This window comes from Megalopta genalis, chromosome 5, assembly GCF_051020955.1.
Source record: "Megalopta genalis isolate 19385.01 chromosome 5, iyMegGena1_principal, whole genome shotgun sequence".
Lineage (NCBI taxonomy): Eukaryota > Metazoa > Arthropoda > Insecta > Hymenoptera > Halictidae > Megalopta > Megalopta genalis.
Window position 1 is genome coordinate 8,591,779 of NC_135017.1, and position 12,508 is coordinate 8,604,286.

Consider the following 12,508-nt stretch of genomic DNA (forward strand, 5'->3'; position numbering starts at 1 on the left):
TAAAAATTCCGACGGGAAAGCGTTGAAATTAATTTTGTTTTAAATCCGGCAAGAATCATTAGCGCGCTAACGGAGACAGTTCTAACAAAACAATTAACTTTGTTACGTTACAGGTATAATATGCGCACTTTTATGATTGAGAAAGCTAGAAGAGTGCTCTAGCGAAGTGATTCCAATCATTTCCCGCATATTCGAATTGTAATTAATTAGTTATAAATAATTTTCTATTTTATGTTCCAATATCGAATTTTGGAGCAAATGATTCGTGCCGCTTTGCCCATAAGAGGCCATGTAAATTCCGGCACGAATTTTCTGCTGTCTTCAAACACCCTAATAGCGCCACTTCTGTGCAGCGGCAAAACGCTCAAACTGTTAGCCAATTTATCGACAATTACCGACAATTATCGACAGTTACCTCTAGGTCGGTAAAGAAGTGTTGCATATGGTAAGTCAGATGGCGCTGGTAGTCACATCCAAGGAATTTACCATATGCAAACTAGATTACCGACCTATAAGTTACCGTCGGTAATTGTCGATAAATTGGCTAACAGTTTGAGCGTTTTGCCGCTGCATAGAAATGGCGCTATTAGGGTGTTTGGAGACAGCAGAAAATTCGTGCCGGAATTTACATGGCCCCTTATGGGCAAAGCGGCACGAATCATTTGCTCGAATTTTCATTATCTGAACATAAAATGGAAAATCGTTTATAATTAATTAATTGCAATTCGAATATGCGGGAAATGATTGGAATCACTTCGCTAGAGCCCCCTTCTAGCTTTCTCAATCATAAAAGTGCACATATTATGCCTGTAACGTAACAAAATTAATTGTTTTATTAGAACTATCTCCGTCAACGCGCTAATGATTCTTGCCGGATTTAAAACAAAATTAATTTCAACGCTTTCCCGTCGGATTTTTTAAGCGCTTCATATACCAAATTAAAGCTTGAAGAACGCGCTTCACCACGGGCATAAAAATAATCACAGTATACACGAGAAATATACGAAAATCTGCGGAGCGTCCCGAAGACCTAATTCTCAAATGCAAGAGTTCCGAAAAAATGATTTTCCTACGCTTTCGCGTAGAGATTTTTCAACGTTCGACGGCTCGAATTGAAGCTGAGAAAATATAGCTTGCGACGAATTTATTAAGAAATTGAATACTCATCTATCAAATCGCAGAAATACGTGCACGCGTGCGCCTATGAATTCTGTGCGACATGCAATGCAAACCGCGGTGTTCGTCTCTGTCCGAATCCACTGTTTTCCAATAAAGCGCGGCGTTCGGAAAAGTTTCTCGATGCCGGCGTACTCCGGAAGCATCGTCCGAGTTCCACTTCCCTTATTCGCCGTTTCGGCGAAGTTGAAAGTGAGGACGCTCCAGAATAAACCGAACATCGATCTACAAGCGACCGATGGAACGAGCGACGTCCTCTTCGAATGTATCCGAACGGGTTCGTCGGGGACGCGAACGGTTCGCGCGAACCTCGCCGAAAGTGGATCGAAAACGCAGCCGCGTAATCCGCGGCCACTCGAAAACGATTAATTCAATTAACAGCGGCTCGGGTTAGCGGGGATATCAATCGGGCGAAACATTCGCGGCGGAGAACCTGTTGCTACTCGGGCTGGTAATTACGGATTATGGTCGGGAATTATGCGCGAGCGCCGCGAATCCATTCCGGTTTGCCGGTCGCGGGTCGGTTCGAGCCGGCGTAACTAATGCCGGCACAACTGAAAATAGCCGGTGAAAATGAAAAGGATCGGAGTGCCGGCGATCTAAAAACTGCCGAAGGGCACGCGCGCCCGATCGAGGAGATCCAGCTGTCAGACCATAAATCGTCGAACGGTTTACTTTGCGCGGTTCGTTTATATTCGCGACGAGGACTCCGCCGAATCGCGAACATTCTTTCTCTTCCACATTTCCACGTATTTGCGAATGACCACGGGTGGCCGCGAGTGCTCTTCTATCAAAATGTTTCTTTAATTGCGGAGCTACCGGCCGACGCAAAATTTTACAGCTGCCTTCGATCTTACAGTCCGCGGCACAAGTGTGGGTTCCGTCCGATGTTCGAGGATGGAAGCAGAAGAATTCGCGGATCAAATTTCAAAGCGAGATACTGGAAACGAGATTAAGTTGCACAGAGCAAGACGCGTCGTGATTAGACCGCGGATTTTTACGCGAAATTGAAATTGTCGATCGCTCGTGATCGGTGTTGGATAAATATTTATTACGTTCGATAAGAATTTTAAATTAATTTTAATTTAAAATAACAATAAATAAATAAGTTTCAAATTCTTTAAATGTTTTCGATGTTTTGCATTCGACCTAATCATTTTTCTCATAAACGCATAAAGATCAGCGGGTTAATTATTATGTAATAATATTATAAGCCGTTGCACGCAACCAGCAATTTCGATCTGTAAATATAACATGTCTTCCTTTATAATTAGCATCGTCGTATAGTTTCTTTGACACTGCATTATTTAGTTTATTCGTTATTAATATTATCGTATAACGATACAAATTTTACTAAATGACATTGAAGGACAGCGGATTTTATGCATTCGCAATAAAAATAGATAGGTTGAAATTTCAAACGACGGAAATATCAAAACGTATTTCAGGACATCCATGTATTATTTTCAACTCTCTAGAAATTATTAAAGCGAAGAAGACGTTTTTTCATTTAATCCCTGTTTAACGCAAGCGATTAAGGTAAGTTTTATTTCGTATAAAGATCTGCAGTCTAGTTATTGGACTGTTTGTGTGTAAATAAATCAGATTAAAAAGAAAATTCGAATTGTAATGTGTAATTCAATAATTTTCTATGGAAGAATCCTTAGAATTTCAGCAACAATGAGACAAAATCCGTGCTGTTCCACAGTATTTAAATCGTCTAGCCCTAAGTATATATTGAGTCAATATTCAAGTATATATGGAGTCAATATTCAAGTATATATTGAGTCAATATTCAGTTATATATCGTGTCAATATTCAAGTATTATATCGGGTCAATATTCAAGTATATATTGAGTCAATATTCAGCTACATATCGAGTCAATATTCTGGTATATATAGAGTCAATATTCAAGTATATATCGACACAATATTCAGATATATATCGAGTTAATATTCAGACATATATTGAGACAATATTCAGGTACAAATCGAGTCAATATTCAAGTATATATTGAGTAAATATTCTGCTACATATCGAGTCAATATTCAAGTATATATTGAGTCAATATTCAGGTATAAATCGCGTTAATATTCAAGTATATATTAACACAATATTCAGATATATATCGAGTCAATATTCAGATATACATTGAGACAATATTCAGTTATATATCGAGTCAATATTCAAGTATTATATCGGGTCAATATTCAAGTACATATTGAGTCAATATTCTGGTATATATAGAGTCAATATTCAAGTATTATATCGAGTCAACATTTAGGTACGTGTCAAGCCAATATTCGGGAATATATCGAGTCAATATTCAGGTATACATTGAGTCAATATTCAGTCAAAATAAATCAAGTTGAAAAACAAAAGAATATAAATGAAAAAAGACAAGATATATATATATAAAATTATGTAAATTATATAAATTTAAATTATAATAAAATAATATATATACAAAATAATAAATATTAAATAGTATGTAAATATAAATTATAATAAAATAATGTACATATAAAATAACACATAATAAATATTATATATATTATACAAATTATATATAAAATAACATTGACAATCGACAACTATAAAAGCTTGCCACGAAGTTCCAATAATCGTATCTCCTCTTCCCAAATCGTCCATTTTTGCGTCCAATCTGAGCATCAATTAATTAAAATTTACTGTACTTCATAGCTCCGCGGTTTTTCTTACTCGATTCACACCCAAACCGACCATTTTCTATTCGCGTCGCGTGCCGCATCACGCGCTTGACCGACTCCGTCGACCCTTAGCGTCGACGTAGCAATAAATCATATAGGCATGGGACTAGCCCAAGACAATTCGCGGCATCCCATTTCCGGGAGAAATTTCTGTATTCGCTCGTGTTTCTAGTGAGTTCGCATGAATTTTGCGTGCCGTAGAACGAAGACGCTCGTCCCGTGGTAGCCGCGAAATCTCGATTAGCGGGAATTGAGCGGGGCGCCGTCGCCGGCTCGAGCGGCTCCTTGTTGCAGGACGTCTCCGCAAGCGGATGCACGCGAGTCTCTCAGGAACGGCGAGACCGCGGTTGACCCGTTTAAAAAAGATCACCCTCGCATCTGTTGCTGAGCGCAACAGATCCCCGGGTCCGACGGAGAGGACCGGGAACAAGGAGGGGAACAACGTCGGGGAACGCGCGCGTTCCACGATCAAACCGCTGGATGCACATGCACGTGCACACACGTTTTTGTTGCCGGACCGCTGCGCCGGTCCCCGTTTCGCGGCCCAGTTGTCGCAACCGTCCGCCGATTCGGCTGAAATCGAAAGCCGCGAAGGAGCGTCCTGGATCCGGAGATCGATGATCGCGTATTTTCGTCCCGCGGAAGAGATATTTTTACTGCGTTTCCAACGCGCGTGTCTCGCGCCGCGGACGCGTATCCTCGGGTCGTCGATGTACGGAGACTGGAAGGCATCGTTTATTAGAATTTTAAGGCCGCGGTTTAAGGGGTCGTAATTTCTTTTTTTTCTTTCTTTTTTTTCGTTTAATCTTTGATCTTCCACGCCGAAGACGTCGGTCGTTCCAGGTCGATATCCGAGCAGCGCTCGTCCGTCTGGTTACGATTTTTCAAAGAATTATCGTGTTTGATGCCTCTTCGCCGGATTTTCGAGGCGCGTTCCGCGCGCGGGATTATTTGATGTGGATCGTCGTTTCGGGCTCGTTCGTTATCCCCGCGGACCGAAATGGAACGGATAAATAATCGCGCGGGATTACGATCGGTGGACTCCGCGTATTTTATGCGTTTATGGCAAAGTCGAGCGATCGTAATCATTTGAGATAGTAGAACGATCAAACGAATTCTGAAACATTAGTTTCTATCTAGTTATTAATCTAATTGTTACGGATGAAAAAAAATGTTGTATTTACTAGGCCGAGTGGTAAATCATTTTTCCGTCTCGAGTAGTAAATCAGTTCCGTCTTTTTTAGACGGTTTTTTTTTTTAATTTTCTTTTCTTTTGTTGTTTGCTTGTGAATTTGGCCCGCAAGGAGAGGGAAGATGTTACGTCTGGGGCCCCGCTAGAGGAGAATAGTGGGGGCTATTCTAGAGGGCCCCTTGGCCTCAGACCTTGGGATGCAGGTAGGAAGGACGAAGTTTGTATATATACTTACAAATCGAGGCGGATCGGTTGCGGGAAGAGAAGCCATCTGTTGGCGGGTCTGGAGGTTGCCGCAACATTCTATTTTTCTATTTTTCTATTTATCTATTTTTCTATTTTCCTATTTTTCTATTTTCCTATTTTTCTATTTTTCTATTTTTCTATTTTTCTATTCTTCTATTTATCTATTTATCTATTTTTCTGATTTCCTATTTTTCTATTTTTCTATTTTTCTATTTTTCTATTTTTCTAGATATTGTTTCTATTATTCTATTATTCTATTATTCTATCATTCTATTACTCTATCTTTCTATTTTCCTTTTCTATTTTTCTAATATTCTATTTCTCTATTTTTCTATTTTTTTAGATATTGTTTCTATTATTCTATCATTCTATTAATCTATTATTCTATTATTCTATCATTCTATTATTCTATTAATCTATTATTCTATCATTCTATTATTCTATTATTCTATCATTCTATCATTCTATCTTTCTATCTTTCTATCTTTCTATCTTTCTATCTTTCTATTTTTCTATTTTTCTATTTTTCTATTTTTCTATTCTTCTATTATTCTATTTTTCTATTTTTCTATTCTTCTATTATTCTATTGTTTTATTATTCTATTTTTCTATTATTCTATTATTCTATTGTTTTATTATTCTATTTTTTTATTATCCTATTATTCTATTTTTCTATTATTCTATCATTTTATCATTTTACTATTTTATTGTTATTTATCGATCTAATAGTTTATATTTTTTCCAAATGACGCAGACAATCTTCTATTTTGCACAAGAATCCGCAGTCTAACGATCGGATCCCGAAACGGAGGGACTCGAATCGCCGAACATTCCACCGATTTTCGAGGGTCCCCGACTTTCGCGACAAACGGGCCCGCGATAACGCGATGACTTTCGAATGGGAGAACTGGGAGGCTGGAAGATTAGGTCACTTCTGACTCGGAATTAGGTAAATTTCTCCGGCGCGGCGACGACGCGACGCGCGGGCGATTTCTACAAGCACGTTGTAATGCCGCGCCGCGGAGAAATTTTCGCACTTGTGCGAGCACGTGTCCCGGTCGTTAACGCGCGCTGCGAAGAATCTGTTGTTGCAATGCTGCAAAAACCGCACGGGAAGACCGTCTCGTTTGCAGACCGTGGTTCATCCACGGGGTATTCACACTGCTCGTTCCTAACTTCGAAATGTTCCAGCAACAATTGCGGCAGGCGTTAACACTTCGTCCACCAGCGGTCACGGCGAATTATCTTATGGCAGTTTTTTGTAATAGCCTTTCTTTTACACTAAACGTGCCGTCGCCGGTCAAACCGACCAGCCTCGCGTCCTTTATTTGCAAATTGCTGAAATTGCGGAGATTTTTTTTCTCGACGCATTATCGCCCGGACGACGAAAAATAGTAATTCTCTCGATTGCCCGTGAAATGCCGGATGATTGAAGTTAGTCGTTCGAGTCAGAAAATTACAAATTACAGGCTAAGTTAATATTTCATTTGCAAATTATGATTAAATTTTTGGTTCAATGAAAAAATCATTTAATTAAGAGATATAAAAATGTATCTCGTTTCTTCAAAATTCTGGGCTGTCATTTGTACAACTGTGTTTTAATTACATTGTATTACACAGTATTTACATCGTCATTACATTTTATTACGCTGTGCTTCAATTACACTGTGCTTCAATTACATTGTGTTTCAATTACACTGTGCTTCAATTACATTGTGTTTCAATTACATTGTGCTTCAATTACATTGTGTTTCAATTACACTGTGCTTCAATTACATTGTGTTTCAATTACACTGTATTTAAATTACATTGTATTCTTATTACACTGTATTTAAATTACATTGTATTTAAATTACATTGTACTTCAATTCCATTACACTTCAATTACATCGTATTCGAAATAACGAAGGCTCCCAGACACTGGCCGATTATAGAAAAGACCAACGACCGTGAAGGGTGAGAATGGCGAATCTTGGTCCTCGTCGGAGGCTCGTTGTCCCGACGACTTTGACCCCGCCGGATCCTGGGACGAACGGGGAGGACAGGGTCCGGTTTCGAGAAGCGCTCGTCATCGTCGCGAAATATTTGCGGCTGAGCAGGAGAAGAAGAAGAAGAAGAAGAAGACGAAGACGAAGGATAAGAAGAAGAAAAAGAAGAAGGATAAGAAGTAGAAAAAGAAGAAGGATAAGAAGAAGGATAAGAAGGAGATGAAGAAGGATAAGAAGAAGAAGAAGATGATGATGATGATGAAGAAGGATAAGAAGAAGAAACAGAATAACAAGAAGAAGAATTTAGTGGGAGGAAAGTAACAAAGCGAGAGAGCAGGAGAGTAAGAGGGCAAGAGAGCAAGAAAGCAAGAAAGCAAGAAAGCAAGAGAGCAAGAGAACAAGAAAGCAATATATCAAGAAAGCAAGAAAGCAAGACAGCAGGAGTGCAAGAAAGCAAGAAAACAAGAAAGCAGAATAACAATATATCAAGAAAGCAAAATAACAATACATCAAGAAAACAAGAAAGCAAGAAAGCAAAATAACAATATATCAAGAAAGCAAGAAAGCAAGAGAAAGCAAAATAACGATATATCAAGAAAGCAAGAAAAACATAAATAACAGTATATCAAGAAAGCAAGAAAAACATAAATAATAATATATCAAGAGAAAGCAAGAAAAACATAAATAACAATATATCAAGAGAAAGCAAGAAAAACATAAATAACAATATTAGGAGGACCGGAAAGTAATGTCGTTTCTGCGCACATTTATCTGTTTGAATTGAATGTAAACAAACGACATAACTTTCCGGTCCCCCTAATATATCAAGAAAATAAAAACATAAATAACAATATATCAAGAAAACAGAAAAAACATAAATAACAATATATCAAGAAAGCAAGAAAAACATAAATAAAGCAAGAAAGCAAGAAAAACAGAAATGAAGCAAGAAAGCAAAGAAGTCAGAAATAAAATAAGAAAACAAAAGAGAGAGAAAGAACGAAAGAAAGCAAGGAAGACAGAAATAATGTTAGAAAGCACGAGAGAGAGAAAGAAGGAAAGAGAGAAAGAGAGAAAGAGAAAAAGAAAGAAAGAAAGAAAGAAAGAAAGAAAGGAAGAAAGAAAGCAAGAAAGAAAGGAAGAGGTCTTGAACAGAGAGGGAGAGTGGTCGCGATGAAATCGAGAAAGACGCGTCGAAGGAGACAGTAACAACTGCGTCGGGCTTTGGAGGGAGAAAGGGGGAGGGGGGCAGAGAGTGAGCCGTCGGTGGAGGGGAGAGAGCCGCGAGCCCTAAGCGAGGGAGCGGGACGAAGCTTGACGAAGCGAGAGAGACGGATCTCGGTCTGGTGCAGGGGGGAGGGAGCAACGGCGCTCTCCTGGCGATGGCGGGGGGGAGAGGCGGCGCGGCGGAGAAGGAGGAAGCGGGTCTCGGCAGAGCGCGCGCGAGAGACGGAGCGACGAGACCGTAAGGGAGAGAGCGGCGCCGGAGAGCGAGACAGAACGGAGGAGAGGGGGAAGCACCGGGGCTTTTGAAAAAGTTTTATCTTGCCGGCGCGCTCGGCCTTTCAGACGCTACCGAACGCCGGTACGCTCTTGTACGGTGGCCCCGTCGCGACGCGCGTCTCCCAGTGCCCATCCGTGATCGAGAGACCCTTCGTGCGACCTCCACGACACCCGCAAGTTCCTCGAAGAGGACCGAGCCGTCGAACAGTGTGCCCCCAGAAGAGCCGGTTCCGTTAGTTTACTCGTGTGGTCGACCGTGATGCGGTCGAGCTGGTGATCCTGATCGAGAGGACCAGCACCCTAGGCACCCAACACGGCCACCAGAACGATCCTCTTCTTCGCCGGACGTCGACATGGGGGACCCCGGCTTGCCCAAGGGCTGCCTCGTACTCCTCCTCATCCTGGGTGCTGCCCTTGCCTACGAGGTTAGTGTCTCGTTCGACCAACCGGGTTGTTTCGGTGATTTTTGGCACAGCATGTACTGTTAGGCTGTCTGTAACAAGTCCGTTCGCGGATCTCGAACACCTACGAAAAGACGAGGATGATTACAGCGATTGTTCGGATGAATTTTTCGATACGTTCTCGTGCGCCTATTTCTTTGCGACTTAGCGCAAACGAAAGCTGCAAGTGTCTACTTTAAAACAGGCTAGATTAGATTGTAATGGAATGACGAGATCGTTTTGAAAAATTCAAAGGAATCGATCTCTGACATCGTGGAGCTTTCAGATATCTTTCGAGATATTTTGAGATATGTTCTCGCGGGGCTATTACTATGCAATCTAGCTCAAATGAGAGCTGGAAGTATCCGCTTTAAGGCAGGCTATATTAAATTGCAATAAAATGACGAGATCGTTTTGAAGAATTAAGAGGAATCGGCCTCTGACATCGTGGGCATACAATATTTAAAAGAGAAGTTCACGTGAATTTTACGATACGTTTTCGTAGAGCTGTTTCTATGTAATTTAGCTCAAATGAAAGCTGGAAGTGGCCACTGTAACACAAGCTAAATTAGATTGCAATAGAATAACTAGATCGCTTAACAAAATTAAAAGGAGTCGACCGCTGGCATCGTGGGGTTTGTAAGATTCGAAAGAAAAGTTCAGAAGGATGTCATGTATAATAAGTCCGTTCCTCGCAAGAAAACGCGATCGGATTTTCTTACACAATCTAATAGTTTTCGTGGCCGGTCCATTTGGATGCCTTTCGTACATGCAGGATTCGATTGTCGCGAGCGCGGCTCCGAAGGGAGATCGGATAGAATCAGCGGATTAGAAATAGTGCGTTGACAACAGGTTCCTCCCATCTCGTTTAAACAATCGCCCGTTTGCAGGAATGCGAACTGCGGCCAATTGTTGGCGCCCGTTAGGAAGAATGACGAATTATGCAGATACGAGTGAATTCACAATCGAGCTTCGTATTTAACACGTTCCGTGCCGAGCTTTTTTTACTCGAATCTTCACACTTTGATATTTTACTAAAACTTGATGTATTACGTGCAATTATTAATTCTCGTACACATAACAACGTAACAAAAACTTATCAACGCCCATTCTTGCGGTGGAAATTGATTCTTCGGTTCTAAATTTCTTGTAAACAATTTGTTCAGTTCACTAAGTAAATATGCAAGCGTGTACCATCGATGGTACACGTAGCACGGAACGTGTTAATTATTTTGACGGACCGGAGACAGCGAGAGTCGTACAGTCTAACAATAAAAATTTCGAGCCGCATCTCCTCCCGTCTCGGTGAAACGTTCGTTGCTTCGTGAAGCGGAAACGAACGCGACCGATTTCAATAAGATTTTAATCAGATTTATTAAAGACTCGCGCGACGAGAGAGCAATGCAGCCCGATCCGTGGCCAAAAATTCGCACGAAATCGAAGCGACCTTTTCTTCTTTTTTAAAGACACCGCAACCGGAAAGAGAAAATTTGTTACAGTAAAAAGTATTTGAGCCGTCCCAAGAGCGTCCTAGTAAAATTCTGTTCGTTCGAAAATACCACGGTAAAAATGGATTTTAGAAACTAGTCAAAAATTGTCGTCGATTTATCATAGTAAAAAGTATCTCAGCTAGAAAAATTTGGTTCGTTCGAACGTGGCGCAATAAAAATGGATTTGAAAAGCTGGCCAAAAATTGTTGTCGATTTATCATAGTAAAAAGTATTACAGTTGTTCCGTACGTGCTAGAAAAATTCCGTTCGAGCGTACCACGATAACAAATGGATTTGAAAAGCTAATCGAAAATCATTGTAATCGAAACGGCGAGTAACGCGAGACGCCCGACGCGTCAAACGTTCGAATCGTCGATTTAATGAATAATTAATTAATCGTTCCGACAGACCGAATACGGTAAAATCCACACGTTCTAGTAGTAACAGCGATCATAGTCGTATTTCCTTTTATCAGCGAAACACGAGCGAGCGAGCATAAAGCAACTTTGTGCCTCGAATCCCCGCGGAAGCATGCAAATATGAACGAACCGATCGAACTTTCCTCGTCGGTGTAGAATATTTTAATAAGAATGGAGTTCCGCGAAACGGCTGATTAGCACCGCCGTTGTGTTCGCCGGTGGCACGACCTTGAAAGCATCGAACGCGTTCGGACAGGTGTCGGCGAAATCGTCGTGATTTTTTGGCGACGCGAGTCCCCCGCCGCCGAAAATTCGCGTAAGCGACAGGAGAGTTCGCTCACCCGAGGGAAACTGGATTATTGCCGGCCGTTACGTGCGAACTGATAAGAATCTTTGCGTTGACTTTTTCGTCCCGGATCCCCTTATCGCGGCCGCTCGCGATAGGTATGCTAGCACACGCCGTTCCTCTACCAGCTATTGTTTTCTTCGGATAATTTCAATAATCGTACTCGCAGCGCCACGCCGGGCGACGATCCCGTCGCGAATCCGCGGATTCGTAATGGTTTCCGCTCGTTTAACCAGCTAAATGTGGCGCCTATTTTTTGCAGCGCGCGGCTATGTGCGTCGAGAGAACCAAGCGACGACGAGTATATTCGTCGAACACGTAGTGCAACTCGGAATAGTCGTAGTGCAACTCGTTTTTGTTTTCATTAAAATTACAATTTAATTAGCCAATGGTCGCTATTTTTTTTACGCACGACGAGTATACTCGTCGTGACGCAAAATATTGCCACTTCTCCGTGACGAGCATACTCGTCACACGAAATAATGTCACTTTTCGTATGACGAGTATACTCGTCGTGACGCAAGATAGTGTCACTTTTCCATGACGAGTATACTCGTCGTGACGCATACTATTGCCCCTTCTTCCATGACGAGTATACTCGTCGTGACGCAAAATAATGTCAATTCTCCGTGACGAGTATACTCGTCGTGACGCAAAATATACTGTCACTTCTCGATTACGAGTATACTCGTCAAACACAATTCGGATGTGCGCTCAGATTCGCGCTCAGATTGTGCAGAAAAATGGAAAATTTCGGAAGAGAAGATACGATTATTCGAGTCTTGTGGCTTTTTTAAATTCTTTATTACGAATTATAAAGAATTATAGAGAAGAATTATTCGAATAATTCTTTATTACGAATTATGAAGAATTATGGAGAAGAATTATTCGAATAATTCTTTATTACGAATTATGAAGAATTATGGAGAAGAATTATTCGAATAATTCTTTATTACGAATTATGAAGAATTATGGAGA

The 12,508-nt window shown here is 40.9% G+C and overlaps 1 protein-coding gene across 5 annotated transcripts in view; it reads left to right on the forward strand.

Annotated features, from left to right (window-relative positions):
* The first annotated feature begins 8,822 nt into the window (after positions 1-8,822).
* Positions 8,823-12,508, forward strand: part of trol (terribly reduced optic lobes) — a 195,700-nt gene continuing 192,014 nt past the window's right edge. For 2 of the 5 annotated variants that reach the window (XM_076522130.1, XM_076522131.1), the window contains exon 1: positions 8,830-9,260. In XM_076522130.1, coding sequence (XP_076378245.1) covers positions 9,189-9,260 — 72 coding nt within the window. In that variant the 5' untranslated portion in view covers positions 8,830-9,188. Of the gene's footprint in view, positions 9,261-12,508 lie in introns of all 5 variants that reach the window. The other 3 variants (XM_076522133.1, XM_076522132.1, XM_076522134.1) reach the window with 3 other exon arrangements.